General features: G+C 43.8%; 1 protein-coding gene across 2 annotated transcripts in view; it reads right to left on the bottom strand.

Annotated features, from left to right (window-relative positions):
- Positions 1-7411, bottom strand: part of CPEB2 (cytoplasmic polyadenylation element binding protein 2) — a 54233-nt gene extending 46822 nt beyond the window's left edge. For both annotated transcript variants that reach the window (XM_048046013.2, XM_048046023.2), the window contains exons 1-2: positions 5415-7411; positions 2982-3260 (exon numbers count right to left, since the gene is read on the bottom strand). In XM_048046013.2, the coding sequence (XP_047901970.1) occupies positions 2982-3260; positions 5415-6878 (1743 nt within the window). In that variant the 5' untranslated portion in view covers positions 6879-7411. The remainder of the gene's footprint in view (positions 1-2981; positions 3261-5414) is intronic.
- Positions 7412-21574: the final 14163 nt, after the last annotated feature.

Genomic DNA, 21574 nt, shown 5'->3' with positions numbered 1-21574 from the left:
ATTAGGTTAATACCAAGAAATGTTACTTTCAACAGAATTAATGTCAGTCCTACATTGGGGCCCCTCCATCTATGCAAACACCAGAGAATAAAGAAATCTCAAAGTGCATTTTAGCTTTGAATTTGTATATGATTCCTCTGTAGCTTACTTCTTTTGCATCAGGTACTTGTTCTATGGCAACTGGATGGGCAGCTGACGCTGAATGCCATTCAAACTTCTCAAAACCAGAATACTTTCAAAGATGCTTAACAGAACATTATTGATCTGCAGAAAGTCAGTGAGAACACCAGCTTTCCGACGTCTTCATCTGCTAAGCTTGAGCTGGCTGAAAAGCTTTAAAACAGCCAACTGAAGTTTGGAGAAGAGGTGCTGTGAACCCTGCCATGCGCACTGATGACTGCAGTTAAAACAAAGATGTCTGGTCATGTGGAAAAGCGTTCTGCAAAACTGCGAATGATGCGGTTGTGTGTTCAACAGGCATGCAAAGCTGCAGTCCTTCTGTGGAAGCTTGAAAGAAATGGGCAACTTTTACATACCCACAAACGCTCTCCTGTAAGACTTTCTAAATGGCACAAATTCACTGAATATTTTTGGGTGTCTTCTGAAATAGCTACTGTAACTTTAAGGATTCTCAATCTAAATACCTCAGCCTTTTATGGACTGAGACAAGCACAGTACAAATTAACAGGATGGGTGTTTGACAGCATCGCAATTGCCAGCACGAGTCCTGATGAAAAGCACCACGAGCTCTAAACTCTAACTTTTCATTATGACTACTAAGATGTAGCAGTCATTCCAAGGACTCGACCATAACAATAGCATAATAACTGAAAAAAAAGAACACAAATCCAGTGTAGCAAAATAATTTATGGAAACATCTAGTGTTTCCACAATAGCAGTGGGTAACACTGCAAGCCTTCAAATAGGAGTATTTTTACTGATTTCTACAACTATGACTTTATAAACATAAGATAGATTTAAGTATTGATAGATCTACAACAAATACAGCTAGATAAGCAGGTCAATTTAATCTGTGGCTCTGGTGTTCACAGATGAGACCAAGAACAATGACGCGTGCCCACCATCTCTCCGTGAGACTCTTCAGAAAAAGCCAACATGAAAACCTAGTAAATTACATTAATGTTTCTAGAGCTGAATTTCAAGTATTTTTTCCTACCCTAGTACATAGGGATGATTTAGATTATAGTTAGAATGCACAAGACTTTTGTTTAGACATAAAAATTAGTTCATCTGTATCAGATGACCACTGCAGAAGCTTCTTAAAGTTTGAAGCACTAGTCATACCTCCTTGTAAAGCGTGTAAGTAAACATATTCACGACTTGTTCTTAGCTGCATGAGTTCTAGTGTGTACGTCACTGAAGTTTCAACATATGATGACATTAATATTTTTAACCCAGTTTCTTAGGCTAACATCATCACAAGACATTTCAGTGTTTACTTTCAACTCTTCTTGAGGCCCTCCACCGCAAAGCATTACTGATCTGGAATCTGTTCTCCTGAACGGATCAGATTGAATATCTGAAGGACGGCATCATTTTTTCCATCTTTCTACCCGTGTAAAAATGATTCAACTAAGATGTTCCAGCTAGCAAGGCTACCTAATGAAACAGGTCTTCACAGGATATGCAAATCCTCTCAAGTTTTCAGGTCCGAAGAATACGCTTGGCAGCGCAACTTGAGTATGGCCAAAACAACACCATTAGCCTCATGAATATTGCAAGTATCAGAGCTCACTCAGACAGAGACAGGACATGGCTTTTCATGCCAAATAAACAGAACTCCACCAGCAAGATGGTTAAAAAAAAAAAGAACCCTTGTGGGAAATCAGGTCCCAAAGAGCACCCCTTTGCTGCTATTACAGCCACATTAGGATCAGCTTGCTAATTGATGCAAATACATCTGTATAAACTCAAATAGTTACGACGATGACACATCAAACTCTGGGTTATTGTGTGAAACCTAACCAAAACAACTGTAACAGCCGTATGTGGGGATGAAGAAAAATTCTGATTATTTTCCTTCCATATTATTAAAAAAACACTTTTGCTGGAATACGATAGCTGAGTGTGAGATTGACTCAAGCCGACACAGGCATGAACAAAATTAAAGAATATACAGGATTCATGGACTAAGCTGCTATTTTAGAAAAGATGCGTTTTAAAATAAGTTCCCTGAGATCTTTTTGGTAACTTAAAAAAAGCACAAAAACTATAAATTGTTAGAATGGCAACTGAAATTGGGATTCAAAACAATTTCTTGCTAGCAGAAAATTGTGTTACGGCTAAATGAATACAGGCAGGTACGGGAAAAATAACATTTTACCAATAAGTAATGGATGATGTCAGAGTTTTGTGACTTACCTAACGTCACATAAAAAGTCACTAGCAAAATTCAGGCGATGAGCCCAGATTCTTAGTACATCCTGCTGTTTAACACTTCCAGCCAAAATATAAGTTTGTAGAATGTGGAGGAAAACAATAAAATCTCACTAATATGCAAGTGTCAGACTAGAATATCAGTAAAAGACTAACGTGACAAAGATTCAGAGCCATCTACAAGAGTTTGAGACATCTACAAGAGTTTGTAAGAAAATCTGTATACAAGTATAAGCGAACAAAACACATGCTAAGTTTTAAAAGGGATTTATGAGAATATGAGCATTATGATAGGCAGAAAATACTTGCTAGATTAAATGTTTTTGCTCCTCTATTGCTGTGTCAATGGCCACATTTCTATCTTTCTTGATAGTCAATATTCTTCATTAACTGTAAGAATCACATATTTCTGAATACAATGAAAACATTGGGGTTAGTTGCAATTAAATAGTAAAAATTATATACAATTACACAATTTTCAAACCAAGTATTAGTACAATAACCACTGCTAATTCTTCTTTAGAGCGAAGGAAGCCAAAATGCTACACAAGACTATGAATGCACCATTTACATACCATCCTTACCTGCAAGGGAAGGAGAGTATTACTGTTGTTGTCAGTTCGGAAAACATTATCTTCAATCCACGATTTTGGTGTCAGTGATGGAGTGGAGCGAGTAAATTTAGGAGGAGCTATGACATTACCAGAAAAGGGCTTCTTCAAAGGAGAGATCTGGTTCATAGTTCCTGGAATTCCCATGTTTCCAGTTCTGCGATGGTCTCTGCCATGCATTCCTCCCCAGGATATATTTCCTGTGCTCCAGCCACTACTTTGATTGCTCCAGGGCGACTGCTTCAGAAGAGGCTAAAAAGAAAGATTCATTTATATTATGTTGAAAATACTTGAAATGTTTTCATCCTTCACAAAAAAACACCAAAAAAACACCAATCCGTCAATGCTCAGAAGATTTCTATGATCTTCTCTTTCCTGATATTGTATAAATTCATTACTGAGGCAAAAAAAAAAAGAAAATCTAATAGAGAGTCATAAAAAAATTGTGATTCCCACTCTCCTCCCACAGTCCTTTGTGTAACCAATTCAGATTGTTTTCCTTTTAGTAACCGGTAGGATACTTTGAAAGTCCACTGTAGAACAATCCTAGGTTTAAAAATCATGTTACAAAAAGGCTCAGGGCCTTAACCACCTAACTGATACATTATTTTGTATTACATAGAAAGATCTCCAGAAAAAAACAACAAAAATTTCAAGGAGGTCATTTTTAAATTATCATTATTATAAAGAGATTGGTGAGTAGGTATTTAAAAATTAAAATTCAGATAGCAGATTGAATTTTTTCCCCCAGTATCGCTGAGTATCACTAAGTATTACCATATAAGAGCAAAGAAGAGAATCTGTTTGAAGAAGCTATCTTAACATTTCCACATTAAAATGCATTATTCTGAAACCACGGCTCAAGCATTTCTGGAGTAATGAACAGGACTATCTCTGGCATTCTGCAGCTTACTTTTTTTTTTTTTTTTAATTATCTCCCTATTTAGAAGCAGTACAAAGTATTTCTGTATTTAACAAGCGCACTATTACTACGCTCCTCAACATCACAATGTAGACTGTCTTTAGAGCAAAAACCTCGCAAGGTGACAAGTTTTTATTCCTAAAGCACAACTTGTGCTAAAACCTGACCTACAGCGGTTGTCCGTACTACCAAGAGGTGGACCCACTGAGCCTGACTGACAGCGAAGAACAACATTTATCTTCAGTGCTCTAAAACCCGACTGTTCTTGGAAAGGCCTTTTCTCAAGCATACAAGTGGGGTGCGTGTGAGGGGAGGATATTCTAAATTCGGTACTTTTATCTCAAAGCTTAGCTGCAAGCAGCCCTCAGCTTGTAATTTCAGTAACTTAAAAATTTAAACCACGTTGATACGTTATGCAGTAGATAAAACAGAAAGAAGGCATTATAACGCGCTCTCCCCGAGAAAACAAACAAAAAAAAACTAAAGACATTTTTTGGTCAAGTAATCAGGCAAACATCCCATTCTATATAATTATAGATAATTATGTTGTAAAACTTGAATACTTTGGTTGGAATTTTGGGAGAGGCCAGCCCCGTATTGTGAAATGAACCTTCAGAGATAATGCCAAACGTTAACAAGCCTCTAATATTGCTAGTTATACTGTCACGGGCACCGCTTCTGTTTACCTACAACTCGTAACAGAGAGAAAATTCCCGTCCACCTCAGCGTTAGAGAATGGCTTCGGAATTTCTCGGAAGCGGGCATTGGGTGCTACGACAACCAGCTCCCCGTCACGACGCCTCCGAGTCGGACCTCGAAGGGGCACGCGTGAAAGGAGATTCCAGTTTTGAAATTGTCAAAATAAATGCTTCACCCAGCCGGCTCCACCACCTAAAACTGACATAATGCTATGCCTGAATTAAGGAAAAATGAAGATATGAGGCCTGTCTAACCTAGGCCTTTCGTGAGCGGGTGGACGGTGAGCGCAAGAGGCGGCTGCGGCGCGCTGGCAGGCACCGGCACCCATCGGCTGCCCTCCCAACCCCTACTTCGTCCTCAACTTCCATTTTAACACTGTTGGGGACTGTTAGGGCGCTTCAGGAAAATCTGCGGGGGAACCGCGTCAACCTGAAACACTGTATTGCGTTTGGATACAAATCCGAGCGATTTCGGGCAAAAGCCTGGAGATGTCAGCCGGGGTGACAGCTCCCCACAAGCCGTGAGGGGCTGTGGGGCCGGGGAGCACCACGGGCTCGATCTGACAAGGGTGAGGCGACAAGGAGCCTCGGGGGGAAAAAAAAAAAATAAAAACCACCTCTCCTCCCGTCCCCAGAACAAAACGGGGTCCGCGGGAGCCGAGGAGGGGCCGCCAGCCCCAGCCCCTCCACCTGCCGCGGCCACCCCTCGCCTCCCCGCCCGCCCCGTGTGCCCGGCCCCGGGCGTCCCCCGCTCGGAGCCGGGCTCCCCGCCGCCGCCCCCGGTACCTGGTGGTGGTTGTAGGAGTTTCTCTGCTGCAGGAAGGCGGCGGCGGCGGCCGCCGCCTGGTGTTGGTGCTGGAGCTGGGGGCTCACAGGGGATCTCCGGTTCTGCTGCTGTTGCTGTTGCTGCTGCTGCTGCTGAGGTAAATTCATCTGCGGCGGCGGCGGGGGGGCGGCGGCCGAGAAGGGGCTGCTGAAGGGCCCGGCGCACGGGTTGTGAGGAGACACCGGCGAGAAGCTCTGGAAGAAAGCGGGGTTGATCGATGACGGGATCCCCGGGTAGAAGCTGGTCTCGGACTCCGGGCTCGGCGGCGGCATGGCGCTGATCTGCCCGCCGCCGCCGCCGCTGGACGCCGGAGGCTGCTGCGTCTGCTGCGGAGGCGGCGACGAGGTCTGCACCGACCAGGGGGTGCCGAAGCCGGGCAGCGGCGGAGGAGGAGGGGAAGCCGCCGAGGAGGAGCCGCCCCCGCTCTGGTGATGGGGGCTGGGGATCTCCGGGCTCTGCAGGCTGCTGAAGCCAGAGCCCAGCCCGCCGGGCAGGAGGTTCCCGGGGCTGCCCAGCAAGTGGCTGTTCGGGGGGGACTCCATGGGGGGCGGCTTGGCTTTCGCCTGCAGGCGAGGAGGAGACGGCGGCGGCGGCGGATTCAGGCAGGAGGAGGCGGCGGCCACCCCCACATTGGGGTCGGCGGCCACCGGTGCCGGCGGGCAGGAAGGGGCGAGCCGCTCGGAGCCCGCCCGGTGCTCGGCGGGGCTGAGGGGCCGGTGGCGCGGGTAGTCCCCGGGCGGCGGCGGCGGCGGCTCCGGGGGGTGACCGCCGAGGAGCTGGAGCTGCTGCTGCTGCTGTTGCCTGTGCTCCTGCTGCTGGTACTTGTCAGTGGGGTGGCTGAACTGCTGCTGCTGCTGCGGGGGGTGGTGATGATAGTCTGGGGGGTGGTGGTTATTCAGGGGGTGGCTGCTGCCGAGCTGGGCTGGGCTGCTGAGCGGCGGCGGCGGCGGCTGCTGCTTAAACTCTTTCCTCTTCTGGCTCAGCTGAGGAGGCGGCGGCTGCTGCTGCGGTTGCTGCTTGTTTAAATCCTGGTGGGGGCTGAGACTGGGTTTAAAGTCAGAGGAGGGGTGGCCGGGAGGGGGGTGTCCTGATGCGGGGCCGCTGCCCAGCCTCTCGCCGCCCGGCTGCTGCTGCCGCTGCTGCTGTGTCACCCCCAGGAGCAGCTCATCCTGCATGGCGCGGGGATGCGCAGCGGCGGCCGCCGACGGGAACGGCGAGGGCGGCGGCACACCGGACACGCCGCCGCTGGAGGAACCGGTTGCGGTGGGTGAGAAGGGGCAGGAGGAGGAGGAAGAAGAGGAGGAGGAACGAGAGGCGGCTGCCGGGGAGGGGAAGGACCCCGCGTAGCCAGCGCCTCCTACACCCCACGGCGGGCTGGGGCTGCGGCTGGGGGCCGCTGCCGGCGGCAGGCTGCGGTCCCCCATGGGCCGACGGGGGCTGCCCCGGCACCGCGGGGCGAGGACACCCCGCCCGGCTGGAGACAAAGATAATTAATTAATTCACCTGGGGGGGGCCGGGGGGGGGGGTGGCGAGCACTACTGTAGACCACTACGTAAGCCTAAAAATACCCGCTCCCTACAATAAAACCCTTGCCCTAACCTCCGCTGTACTGTTTTTTAAAAAATTGACCGTTTCTACAATAAATAACCCTATTTTATCGTTTTTTTTTCCTCCCCCCCCTCCTGCTTTTCATTTGTTGACCCCCGTCAGGGCAGCCCTTCCCCTCCCAGCCGCGCCCGCCCGCTGGATCATCCCCGAGAGCCCTTGGCAGGTCGCTTCCCCCGGGGCAGGCCACCCCCCCCTTCCCCTTCTTCTTCCTCCTCCTCCTCCCGCTACACAACAGTTCCGGGGCCGGGCACCGACCGCCGGGCTCCGAGCACCGCGCGGGGCGGACAGGAGGCCGGCCGTCCCGCCGCCTCCTTGCCGAAGCGGGGCCCCGCTCCGCTCCCCCCTCCGCCGCCGCCTCCCCCGCCCCCAATACCGGCTGCCGGCCGGCCGCAACCCCCTTAAGAACGCCGGAACATTCGTCATAGTTACGTCACAGCGCGCCCCGCCCCGCCCGCCCGACCTCGGTAATGAGCCGGCTGGTGGCCACGCCTCCCTCATGAATAATGCATGAAGCCGGCAGCCCCGCCCAATCCCGCGGGCCGGGGGGGGGGCTCGCGCCGCCCAACGACGCGAGGCGCCGGCGGGCGGGGTGGGCGCTACCATTATTATAGAGGGGGGATACAAAGGGGGGTTGTGTGGTGGTTCGTTCCGCCGCCTGCCAGCCTCATTTGCATTGACGCAGGCGTGGGGAGGGGGCGGGGCGCGGCGGCACGAGCCGAGGGGCTGGCGAGGACCGGCCGTTATGGCGGCGGGGGGAGCCCAAAGGAGGGGACAGGGGATACAAATAAACGTTGGGGACGTGTCGTGGCTGGGCCTTTTGGGCTCTTCTCCAGGAATCTGTTAGTGGCCGCCGTCAGAAACTGCGTGGCTGCTTTCCGTTGGGCCAGTGGACCCTTGGCCATTGGAAACATCCCTTATTTTTTAAATTGGTGTGGGCTTGTTCTATGTGAATAAAATGCAGATTAAATACTGTGTGTGTGCTCATCTCTGACGTGAACGTGGGTCTGTGTGGGGGTGTATATTTGGGTATCCATGCCACCTTGCAGGGTTACCACACACAGACAATCGCAGCGCAGAAGACTAGCTGATAAATATTTTCCTTCGCTGTATTTCCCCTTAATGCTCCACCATTATTCATTACGTTGGCATCCAGTCTAACTCTGCAGCTGTCTTCCATGTAACTAAACGTAGGGTGCAGACCGAGGCCCTGCCGATGATGGCATGCTAAGGAAATGTTGCTGGCCGAGTACTGGTTGTGCTCTGAATAGCGAGTTGCTTCATGGCCCGGTCCTCACAAACATGGCTCTGGGGAGCTGTAGAACTGGTAGGATCCAGCTTCCCTCTGCCTCTGTGTCATGCGCCTGATGTTCGGTTATGTGCAAGCCTGAACAGAAGCTGTCCTCTACCTGGGGCGTTTGCTGGCATCTGACCAGGGTGGAAGTAGTGCTGTGCTGTTCTCTCCCGCAGCCAGCTGCCTATTGCTAGAAAGTGCATAGGAACTCGTTTATCTATTGTTTTTGTCCCCTCACCTTTAAATTGAGCCCAAATTCTAGAATATCTTCATTCAGAATAGTTATTGAGGTGTCCATGAGCTTTTAACTCATAGAATCATTAAGGCTGGAAGAGACCTTCAAGATCACCTGGTCCAACCTTCCCCCTACCACCAATGTCACCCACTAGACCTTGTCCCTAAGCACCAGATCCAACCTCTCCTTGAACACCCCCAGGGACGGTGACACCACCACCTCCCTGGGCAACCCATTCCAATGCCTGACTGCTCTTTCTGAGAAGAAATGTCTCCTCATTTCCAACCTAAACCTCTGCTGGTGGACAAGAACACTCATACCTTCTATGACACCCTATGTCTACCATGGTAGCTATCTACTCCGATCATGCACGTTTATTAAAACAAGTTTCATGGGGGGAATCTCATCACTTCTTAACCATGTATAAAGTAAGCATCCACTCTGAATTAGTTGGCTCATCTGCAAACAAAAGACAGGTGCTACCAAAGCATGATTCATCTTACTCTAATGCAGGTACCTTTAGAGAGAGAAACCTGATCTCTCTCTGCTGATTTTGAGGAAAAATTTTGAGGCTGTATCTTACCCAGGAGTTTGGAGGTGCTCCTTGGTTGTGTGGCTTCTTAACCTTGCTACAAACAAGAGTGGCTGTGCTGAGTCAAACCAAGCGTCCTTGGGACTCCTGTCCCTTCTGCCTCAGGTACAGGATCCCCGCAGCCCTTCGTTCTTGGTGTATGCCAGGGCCAGAGATTCAAGCCTCTCCTCCACTAGATCAACTCTCTTCAAGAAGTGATGGGCCCTGTCCTTGGTTTTCCAAGGGCTTTGTCCTTTGTTTTCCCTCTCCACTTCCCTATTTTTGACCATTTGCCATTCACACCCTGTTGCTTTCATTTTTTTTTGTCCCTTATAATCACTCGATTCCTTCTTTCTTTCTTATTTTTTAGCTGCCTCTTTGCAGGGAAGGTTTGAGATCATTTTTGGATTGGGCTAGTAGGAAAGGAATAAAGCGTGTGAAAGCAGAAGCCTAAATTAATATGTAAGAACAGGCTAAATGTGTAAACCTTCCTTCAGTTACCTCAACTGTTTGCTACTCAGGGTTTTGCGAGACATGCTTTTCCAGAGCTTAGTGGATGCTGGGACGCTCGGACACCGTGTTCCCCGATTGTCACTGGAAAGCGACCCTGTACCTGGGCCCGAAGAGCAGAGCTCCTGACTTGAATGATCTGGGGATGCTAGAGAGGAGCCACTTATCTCAGATGAGGAGCTTTGAGTAGACAGCAGACGTCGGGAGCAGCGAGTGCCAAGCCGTGTGCGACAGCACTGTACGTACCATGTAAATTGGAAAAAACAGGTGTTGCGAAACAAGCTGTCAGGTCGGTAAAACCCAATATACCTAAGTTATGCTTCTTGCAGCCGTTAATCAACCTGCTCCTGTGTACTCATTGTAACAAACGTGCCGGGCATTGACTTCACCTGGGAGGCCTGTGGCAGGGCTGGGGCTGACAGCCCTCCTGGGTTTGTCAGTGCCGTACAGACAATGACCATCTGATTTTGTCTTGCTGCGTTCTGCATCATCCCCTGTGCGTGAAATTTTGTGTGCCAAACGGAACGAGCAACACAACACAAAGCGTAAAGAAAAAGCTGATAAACTGCTAGGGTTCCAAAACACCTCTTCTGGCTGGAATTTAGGTGACGTGAAAGGCATCATCAAGGCAGTACTTCTGAATTTTACCCCTGAGTGGTTATCGCCTCCTCTAGAAATTACCATGCACGGCTTAAGTTCCTGCCTTTTCATAAAACCAGTAGAATAACACCTGCTATTGGCCAGTGTTAGAGGCAGGGTATTATTATGCAAGACAGAATTTTGGCTCACCGTTCTGTTTTTTCTGCTTGAACAAAAAAAAAAAACGCTCCAAACTTTTAGCAGTTTTAAATGCTGAAAGGGATTGTGCTGACATGCTGCCTTCTTTTGAGCAGTCTGTGGGTTTAGCTTCTTTTAAAAATGTAAGTAAGTTCTTGGGGGTAGAATCCATACCTTTTTCTAATCAGACACCACTAAGCACGTTACAATTTTGGGGAATATATGATCAATCATGAAACAGACAAAAATTTTAACTGTGGTATGTAGACTTCCTTGTAAATGCACAGTTATTTCAGTGTTTCCTCTTTTTGTAAATTAACACAAACACCAGAATATCAGGAGCCTAACATGTAAAAAAAATAATATAACTGTGCTGCCAGGAGCTGCTGTTTCCCTTCCATTAGTTATTTGGAAGATCCCAGTGGCTGTGATTTTGAATATGGACTGCAAATAACATGTTAACGTGAAAATTATCTTTGCTCTCATTCCAGTACTAAAAGCTGCTTTTCTGCTTTGTGTGTGTGTGTGCGTGTGTGTGTGTTATAGTCAAATTAAACATAGCTACAGGTAGTTCATACCAACTTCAAAAGACCTTTTTGTTGTGGAGTGGCTCAGCACAGAGAATCCTAGGCTGCTTGTCATGCAACAAGCTCTTCTTTCCAGAGCCCACAACATTTACAGGCTTTTCACCACTTACAGTGATTTACTGCTGTTTGACCCTTCTTCCAAGGCTCTGCAGCTACAAGAACATCCCCCCTCTTTTTTTTTTTTTTTACATATCGATTGTTGTTTTTTTCTTTTTTCTCTTTACTATTTTACCTCTTCTTCTCCCTTTCTCCATCTTCTCTGTTTTATTCCTGGGCTCCTTTCCCCAAGCTGTGTGTTTAGGTAGCTCTGTCTGTCCTGGGTTCTCAAGGGCTCTCTGCTAGCAGGTCTGTCTCCCTCTCACCTCTGAGCAGGGAAGCACGGTCTGCTGTCCTGTTTAAGCTTTGAAATGGGCCTGCGTGTGCACTCCAGGAACAGCACATTGTTCTAACTGGTAACGAAAATACGTGACTAACGTACTCCTGATAGAGCTGCTTCCTCTTAACCTTAAAGCTGATTTTTGTTAATGACTTCTTCCTCCCATGGAAGCGTGGAAAGCAGTCTGGGAGTGCAGGTTGTTCATACAGAAAAACAGATGACGGGGTTTGACATTTCACAGCAAAAAGATGTATAAAGACTTATATCAATGGGTTTTGTTTACTGTTTTTTCTGCTCTTGATTTTTTTAAACTCTGAAAATAATAGTTATGCATTCTTACTAAGGAGGTGGGCAAGTGTTTTCCAGCAATGAGCAGTCTGTTGAGTCACAGTAGCTTACATTTTTTCCAATGCTTTTTTTTTCTTTAAAAGAAAAAAAATATTAATCATCCACATATAACAAATATGGGAAAGAAACTGTTGTTTGTTCACTGTATATCAGAATGAAATTAAAGTAGAGAGAAAATATAACAGTCAAGGAAATATAGCAGTCAAATATAAATATGTCAAGGTTTGACGTAGTCGGCTTTGTTCTGTTTTTCTATGCCCATATATATATATACATTTTTTTTTTAAGCAGAAAATCTTAAAATTCGTGGGAGACGGGCAGCATTTGTTCATTATTCAAAGCCCTACTTACACCACGAGGGCTGTGCTGCCTGCTGAACTTGAAGGATATGGGTTCTGTTCACAGGAATGCAAACCAGTGATTTACTCTGTTTTTTCTCCTTTTCGCCCCAGAGTTTAACCAGCACATTAGACTAATATTTTCTTGCTTGCTAGTGGCAGTTTCTGTTTCTTTTTTGTTTTGGATTTTTTTTTTTTTGGTAGTGGAAGTCATTAGAGTTTCTCCCAAGAGAATCACTGCCAAAGTAAACAAACATCTTCATGAAAGGAAAATAATGTCTGTGGAGCATTCAGAATTCCGTGTTTTACAGAAGAGTATTTATGGCAACCAACTAGTGAATTAAAGTGAAAGAAATCCTATTTCTAGTTTGCTGCTCCTGCTGTCCTAATTGAATGTGGCAATTTCTGCTAGCTTCTCAGCTGTGCAGTGCAAGTTCTCGGTATTAGTTTTAATTTAAGATGAAGGAAAATATAAGATGAAACTCAGCTTAGGAGGATTTATTTTTTTTAATTGTTGGGAATTGAATAGTGCTTCTGCATGTAAAACCCAGGGGAACTGCTATTGTCTCCAAAATGTTCTGCATGTGGTTGGCAAGAACAACAAGGACAGAAGAAAGTTCAGCTAAAAAATTCATAAGGGCTGCCTGGTGGAATGCATTGCAGTCAGCTGCACACCTCGGTGCTCTTATCCCTCTGAACTGATCATTTTTAGCTGAGATGAAACATTCTGAGGAACAGGAGGCTGGCAGATTTGCAGCGTAGATTGTTTGAAGGTTTAAACACTGTGACAATCTCATCGTACTGCAAGTCTGTAGATAGAACGTAAGCTCGAGTTGCTGAAAAATGATAGAAAGGCTCCATGTGTACAGCCTACAAAACTGTGAAGAGCTTATATTCTGTGCTGCAGAAGCCTGTGTGCTTTCCACATCCCGTCCAGGAGAGCAATAATTCCCCGGTGGAGCAAGCAGACACTTCACATTTGTTGAGGATGGGACCGTATCTCGTTCTTTGTTTGGGCAGCGGCTCTCACAAAGGGGACCAGTGCTAACTGGGGACTTGCCAACACCATCATATGTTTCGTGACAAATGCTAAGTGTTCAAAAAGTTGGCACTACACAATAGAGATACTGTCAATCTCTGTTTAATTCTCAAAATTGCTTGTCGGATTTTAAAGCTTGTGTTGTTGCTGGTGCACTCACGCATCAGATAGCATTTTTAACAGTCTTTATAATATGTCCGGTTAATTTGGCTATATTACTAGGACATAAAACAAAATGATTCCTAGGACAGAGATTGCTAAGGTTTAACTGCTGATTTTTTCCTATCTGCTGTGTGCAGAAGAACAACGTGTCCAGCCGTGTGTACCGCTGTAGTCAGAACACTGTTTTCGCAGCTTCTTTCCTATGTGCAGCTCAGACACAGCTGCCACTATTTACCAAACATGAAGGTGTTGTTCACAGCTCGGGGGGTAAGTTTGGGATCTGCTGTAAGGAACGCACGAGGCAGCTCTATTAATTGCATGAAAGTTCAGTGTGTGTTTATGTGCCTGAATACTGTGGTGTTACCTCTGAAATTCTGGGGCCTGATCTCACCATCTTTGGATAGGTCTCCAGAGATTGGTACAGCCGACTCGTGCTACGAGCGACTGCGTGGTGATTCCAGCGTTGGAATAATCTGCTCCAAAGACTTTCATACCATGATCTGACCGTATTTAGGAGACCAGCTAGGAGACCCAAGGAGATGTCTGGAAATTTTTGAGCAGGGAGGTTTTGAAACAGAGCTCGTGTATGCTGAATGGCATCCTGTTGGTAGCCTGCATCACCTGCATCAAGAAAGCGAGGCCTGCCCCTCCGCGGGACTGCACAGACCACGTAGCCTGTTAAACAGGAGGAGTATATGTTTGCACCTCAGCAGACTGTAAAAGTCAGTGCTTTAAATTTCTAGGGGAAGATTTGCCAAAGTTTGCTCATTAAACCTCTGGAAGCTGTAGGGGAGCATGTTCCCCTTCTGAGCCATGGCATCTGTGCTGTGCTAAAAGCAAAGGCAGCCTATGTGATGTATATGTGAAAATATATTGTCTTCTACTTGACCTTATTTCCTCTTTGAATGTAAGATGGATGTTCAGCAATTTTACAAGAACACCCACTGTTTCACTAAAAAATATTTTCAATGGATTCTGTAAGAAATTTGCTGCTTTAATTAGGAATTATCTTAGAAATTAGCGGTACAGATCCTTCAGATTCGCTGTAGGACTAATCAAACTTTTATGTACAGGCTAGAACTGAAGAAATACAGACTGAAATTAAGAAAGCTATTAACCGTATCATTGTAACTAATTATGACTATATATCCAGTCACTGAGGTGAGGTCGACAACTCCAAGGCTGGCCATTGCGATATCAGAGCTCAACCAGTCTGAACTGCTGGGTCACTTGAGGGAAGGATGCTCGTCTTCCCGTTTATGGAGGGTGTGCAGTGTCTGTTACGAAATATTCCAGCACCCATGGCACTAACGTTGGGACTGGCCGGGCGATGAGGCCATGCCTCTGGGAGGAGGAAAAGGAAGGCCTGCACACAACGAGGAAGAGGCTTGAACTCAGCTCTGCCATACAGCAAATGAATGTGCCCCCTGGGATTTTTTTTTTTTTCTTTTCATTTTTTTTATGTATTTATTTACTTAAAGCTATTATGTTGAATTTCTGAACAGTGCAGGGTGACTGATAGTGAAGCTTTCAGTTATTTTGCTGCCTGTCTCCCTCCTCCTTCTAAATATGTCTAACCCTAGCAGGGCTCAGAAATAAGAACTCTCAAGTCCTCTCGTATACTTTACATCTCTCTGATCTACTGATCAATTTTGAATCAATTTTAGCTTCATCTTTTTTTTACCATTCATGCTATTGTGATGATACAAAGACACAGAAAACCAATATGCCTCTTTCACCATGTATATTTGGATTAATAAAACTGTATTATTCTTGTGGTTCTTTCCTTGGTCTCATTTATAACATTTTTAATAATTAAAAAAATAAAGAAATCCAAGGAAAATTATGCCAAGAAATATGTAAAAAGATGAATGCATTAGAATATTTGTGCTAAAATATTTTAGAGTGCATTAGCAGTACAAAAGAATCATTGAAACCTGGGAAATGTAGTGAAAATAATGTACTTCAATAAAATGAAATACTAAAAAAGAAAATACATAAAGTCATCCAGGAAACCTTAATTTTCTGCTATAATGAGAACCTGAGGGGAATGTGGAGTTAAATTTAATGTATTTCTTCAAACTACATTTTTAACCCTTTATGCAGTGTTTTACTAAGAAGAACTAGGGTTGTTTGGGTAACTTAATTGTTAACTCCTCTACCTGCGTATGTTTAGATTTTTTGCAAGTTTAATCTATCTCTGGCACTGGAAGTCATACCTTCTAACTGCATAGCTACAAAGTGAAGAGACCAGGGAAAAGTCAGACTTATTATGTTCATCTTTTATAAAGAGAACAGAAAATCTACTGTAATTATGTCATTTCCTCTGTCATTATGGTATTGAGAGCCCAGATCCATTTTTATGCGGTGGCACAAAACAGTTTACTATTTAAGTATAGTTTACAGGAGCCACTTCGCAGAATTGATATTCACATATGCCACAAATCAATTGTACCCATGATATTAAAAGGGAAAATTACTTAGATCTTTAAAAATTCTCAAACCTTGATAAATCTCCTTGAGTAATTGTGATATAATTTTGGTTCAATGTGCTTTGACTGGAGGTCAGTCAAAGTGAATCATCCAGGGAAGTTTTGTTTTCCTATTTGTAATCTTTTTTTGTGCATGCCTATGTAGTGTGTTGTAACTGAAGAGAAAAAAAAGCTTATAAATTTTATACATCAAGAAATGAAAGGGCTTTTCATTCTTTCATTCTTTCTTTCTTTGTCTTTATTTCTTTCTCTCTCTTTTTTTCTTTTTCTTTTTTTTCTTTTTTCTTTTTTTTTTTGTTTTTTTTTTCCAAATAACCCCTTTTTTCAACTTTGAAAGGTCTTCTTTATATGAGGAAATTTACCCCATATAAACAGAGACAACAGTAATATAATTATACCTTGTGGACACTTTAATCTTGTATGAATGCCTGTAGAATACAAGCGTCCACATGGGGAGTTATACCATCACAACTAGAGTGGTGTAATTATGCTGGTGAATTCTGTGTGAAGACAAATGCTTTATGAAAGGGAATTTTATTTTGTCTCTCCACTTTTCAGCTTATTCATGTTCCAAACTAAAAGGACTTGATCAAATCAATGGAAGTAATGAAAATTCAATGGTTATCAAGTAGACTGTCAAGTGCCGAGGAAATCGGAAAATAATAAATATATATGTTTCATGATAATATTCATGTGCATTGTCATTCTTATTCTCTCACCCGTGTTTGAGTTTGTGAGGGGTTTAGTGAAAATTAATAAACAAAGTCTGTTTTTCGCTCAGCCTCATAAACTAATATACCCAGTACCTAAACACTGGTAGAATATTATGGATTCTTAGCTCTTATAAAAAGCAACCAGGATTTCAGGCAGATATGACACTGGAGAATTACTTGAATACTTGTTAGTGTCTGCAGGTCTTCTGCAGCTAGTGCTGAGCAGATTAGCCATTGAATTTCTATATTTCCTGCATCTCAGTTAAACTGTAATTACTTAAATATGTGAGTACCAGAACAGTATTCAAAGTCTTCTTTACAAAAATTACCCATTTACAAGAAAATAACTTTCAGTATGTTGGTAGGGGAGTAGAAAAACTTAAATAGTTATTTACAGAATGTGCTTGGAGTGAATTACAAGCATGTCTCAATGTAATTGTTTCAGAGACTTTTAAGACAAGAAGAGCCCAATAATTTTGGTGACCTAAGCCAGCCCAACCTTAATATTGACCACAGAGCATTGCCTTGACATTGTTCCTTGAAGACCATTATTTCAAGGTGAGCTTCATTAAAAAGATATCTGGTTCATATTTAAAGAGTTCAGAGAACAAAGAGTCTACCACATCTATACCAGCACTCGCTACTCAGGTAAAGTGTTTTATTTGTGGTCTGATTTTGGATTCAAATTCCTTTGTTGAATCTTTCCAGGATTAAAAAAGCCTTTAGCGCTGGACATCATTCAATGAAAATACTTACAGGCTGGGATCAAGGCATCTCGGCCCTCTTTTGTTGTTAAGCAAATTTCATTGTGCTGCTTTGGTTTCTAACCATAAGGGAAGATTTCCATATCACCAGTTTTTCCTGTAGTTTCTTTCAAGTTTACAAACAACCTTCTTAATTAAGGACATCAGGGCTGTATGTGGCCACAACGGTTATTACTAATGAGAGAATTACAGCAGGAGCAGAACAAAAATGTGCTCTCCTCTTTCTGTTTTTGAAGCGTGGAGGAAGAAATAAGGACAAGTATATTGCATCTATCAAAATTTTCATTTTTCATGTGTCTTGTCACAAGCCTTTTATAATGAGCAATGCCACGTAAGGTATTCCATTGGATGTTATTCTTTCCCAAGGCAAGCTGGTTAGAGGGTCACACAAATGTGGCATCTTGCTGTGATAACCTGAATGTTTGTTTTTGCCCTGGCTAGCATTGCATACAATGGTAGGGCTTCCTTCCTGCTTCATATTTAGTTTATCTGCTAAAATTTCTTTGTGGGTTGAAAATACAATCTCCAAATTTATAAATTGTTTACTTTTTGTTCCAACATATATAACCAATTTTTTATCATTGATAAAATATACATTTGTGACATGGACATGAATTAAAGTGATGCAGGTTACGAGGGTAGTTTGGCTTTACCTTTTTTATTTCCTACTTTGACAATTTTTTACCTGTAAAATTTCCTGGCACTGATTTTTTGTTTTCTTCAAAGCATGTCCCAATATATTTGCCTAAGACTATGAATAGAATTAGTCCAAAAAGTCTTTCCAGTGAGCTCAGTCTTGGAACAATGCAAATGAAAGACGGGTCTGATTTTGACTATGAGTAGAACTCTGTAAGTTATCCGTTTTGTAATTAGAGTACAGAGATTTTTGCATAGTGCTGACATTGTAATCACTGTCATGCAATGGTTAGGTAAGTGCTTTAAAAGCATATAAATATATGGTTTTGCAGTTGTATCCTGTCACTCTGAAGCTGCTTTAGGCCTGCTGTGCAAGCAAAATGAAAAAAAATATTTAAATTTCCATGTACTTAGTAATAGTTTCCAGTCCTCAACTGTTCTCTGCTGAGCAAACTGTGTGCTAGTCATGGTAATGCCTCAGCTAGATGATCTGAAGAATTTTTTGATGTCCTGAAAATAATGGGATCGAATTTATAGTGGTTGTGCAGGGGTCTGTGTGAGGGGCAGAAGCACTCCAGAAGTGCACACAAAAGGGAATGAGGAAGTCCATCAGCCTGAGGACTACTTGCAACATGACCCTGAGTAAAAAATGAGAGGTGCTTGAAATTGTGAGCAAAGAAACCGTCTCCTGCTGTTTGCTTCCTACTGTGTTCAGGGAAACAGTACATAGTGTACATGCTTTGTAAATAAATAGGATAGCATTGGATAAATGCCTACCACTATCACCAAGTCAAGGCATAACATAAACAATATCAAAAATCAGCTAATTGTCTCTAATTGCATTTACCTACAATGTTAATAACAGTATCTTTGAAAGTCCTCAGTGAGAGTGAATTGAGAGAGAGATAACACATCAACAGAACTGAAATAAAACTACACAACAAGTCTGCTTTGCAGTTTGGAGCCCTAACTAAAAATTATCTATTTCTAATAGCAATGGGTATTTATTTATTTATTATTTCCTAGTGAGAACAAAAACTTGATAGTTAGAGAATCGTAGTAAAGCCTATGCTGGAAGGGAGCTCTGGAGGTCATCTGCTCCAAGGGTTTGAAGAGATGCTCAGGGGCCTGCCAAGACCAGGGACTGCCAGGGAGGAAGGTGTCCCCGCTTCTCTGGGCAACCTGTCCCAATGTTCAGCTGCTCTCATGGTGAAGGTTTTTGCCTTATACCTGGATGGATTTTCCCCTGAAGCAGCTTGTGCCTATTGCTTCTTGTTCTGTCAGAATCTCCATCTTCCCTACAACAACGTTTTAATTGTTGGAAGACTGTGTTCCCCCCTCAGCCGTCTGAGGGGCTGTCTGATTTATTTTTTTTTAATATTTCTTTGGAGCTGGATGGACCATGGCTGAACACAGATGTGCCCTAGCAAGTGCTGGGTAGAACGGTATGGCCACATCCTCCTGCAGGCCTAGCGAGGCAGCCCACAGTCTGCCTTCATCGCTGCGGGAGCATGGGGCCTGCTCGTGTTCAGCTCGCAATCCGCCAGCGCTCCTGGGGACATTTCTGCTCCCACACCCCAGCCAGTCAGACCCAACCACCACTACTGCCTGGGATAATGCTGCCCTAGATCCGTTTGTCCTTGTTAAACTTCCCGCAAGGTTTATTTTCTGTCAGAAGAACACCTCCTTTTAACCCCCAAAATATGGTTTCACTTTTGAGCACGTATAATGAAACCAAAGCACAGAAGGTCACGAAACTTCATGCAGAGAAGGGAGGTGCTCTCCTTAGTTTACCCTAAAGCCCAGTGACTTCAGCGCTCACCCGCAGCTTGGGACACCTGGGTTCAGTTCCTGACGTCTTTACAAGAGTTGGACCCATGCTGCTCACAACCCTGAGCGCTGCCCTCGGGAGGAGGCTGGAGCAAGCCGTGACATATTCCATGGTTCCTTCAAACTTTCCTGTTGCCACGGTAATATTCATGTTTAATATACTTTTGATGTTTCTCAGGCGAGGAGTTGCAAGTGTCGTACCTCCTCAGTTAACCTCTGCTTACTTGTCACCTGTGCACTCTCTCTTCTTCTTTTTTTACTTCAGAAATGCAAAAGTCCAGAGAAATTCCCCCAAACGATTGAGAATAAACTGCACCCAGCTCTGGTGTGATCTTTATGACGTACGATGTCTTTGCGTTAGGTTTCTTTCCTTTGATGTGAATGAACTTGCCTGGAGTGAGGTGATTAGTCATGACTTGAATGCTTCCATCTTGGTAGTGCTGGTGAGTAAGTAGGGGCTACCTGAATTTAATTAAAAAAGGTACTTATTGTAGTACTGTTTGCTTTGAACATAGTGGTACTTGGGCCTCTTTATTCTTTTCGTACCTCTTATAGCTTTACCTATACAATATAGTATGTTTTGTGAGATAAGAAATCTATTTGTTTTGTCTTAGTGGAGCCAGGAATTACCTGAAAATATTTTCAAATGCTGCACTTCTATAACAAAAGCTACTTGGGTATAATGTTTTATGTACTGGGCAATAAAAAGTTGATCAATATTTGTTGCTACTTTTGTTGTATTTTGGAACCCAGGTGCCAGAATAAACAAACAAACAACAACAACAACAACAAAACACACCAACAGCAAACAACACCATTAACGCTGGCAGTTTTCTTGCACAATAAAATGTGTGCAGTTGACTTCTCCACATTACATTGCACTTGCAGATATCAATACATGAAAAACAAAGACAATTTTAATTTGATTAGTATGTTGGAGGAAATAATATGACCATAGTATATTTTTAAGATCATCTCCAAAAAAATGTAATATCTTCAAAATTTCACATGAAACTCGTTAATTTGGAATTTGTAGCTTAGCATGAAAATGGCACAAATTTCCCTCCATTTTACCAGCAGCAAAGCCAAAAGCATGGCTGCCGGGCATGTGCTACAGGCATGCAGGGTGCCAATTCTGTCAGAACGGAGAGCACTGCTTTTTAGGACTTGTCTGCAAATATGCCTTACCATCAGTAAATCCAAAATGAGGATTTGTTCTGAACATCATGGGGAAGGTAAACACCTTAAATTTTCTAAATCTTAGGAAAATCTAAAAGATATCATTAGATGGAGGTTTCTGCTCTGAGCATGAGATAAATCTGCATTGGGCTGCTTTCTGATGCACAGAGCAGTATCAGCTGCTGATCACCAGCACCCACAGGTACTGCAGTACCCTTTGCTTTGTGGAAACAGATTTTGGCAGCAGGCAGTATTATGTGCAACATAAAATCGACCAGATCTTTGGAACATCTTGTTTCCATAACTGAGTGCTAAAAGGGGAAATTTTAATGGAAAATGAGACTTCTCAAGGAAATCCTGCTGGGTATTCTTAAGGCTATGCTTTAATGAGCACACAAGTAAGTTACCTTGGAGAGGAAAGCTAGTCTAGTAAAGAAGGCAGAAAGGTGATAATTAAACAAGAAATCAATATGTTAAATATGGAAAAGGGGGACATAACTGGGAATGAAAATTAAATCTACAAAACGTAAAAGACTTTTGGAGAAGATAAAGGCAATAAGGAATTAGTAGTGGCCAGTAGAGCTTCAGACAATAAGAAGACGTTACAAATGTATTAGGAACAAAAGAACAACTAAATCAAGTATAGATTTCAGTCTTGCAGAAA

This window comes from Anser cygnoides, chromosome 4, assembly GCF_040182565.1.
Source record: "Anser cygnoides isolate HZ-2024a breed goose chromosome 4, Taihu_goose_T2T_genome, whole genome shotgun sequence".
Classification (NCBI taxonomy): domain Eukaryota; kingdom Metazoa; phylum Chordata; class Aves; order Anseriformes; family Anatidae; genus Anser; species Anser cygnoides.
This window is presented reverse-complemented; position numbering and strand designations above follow the sequence as displayed.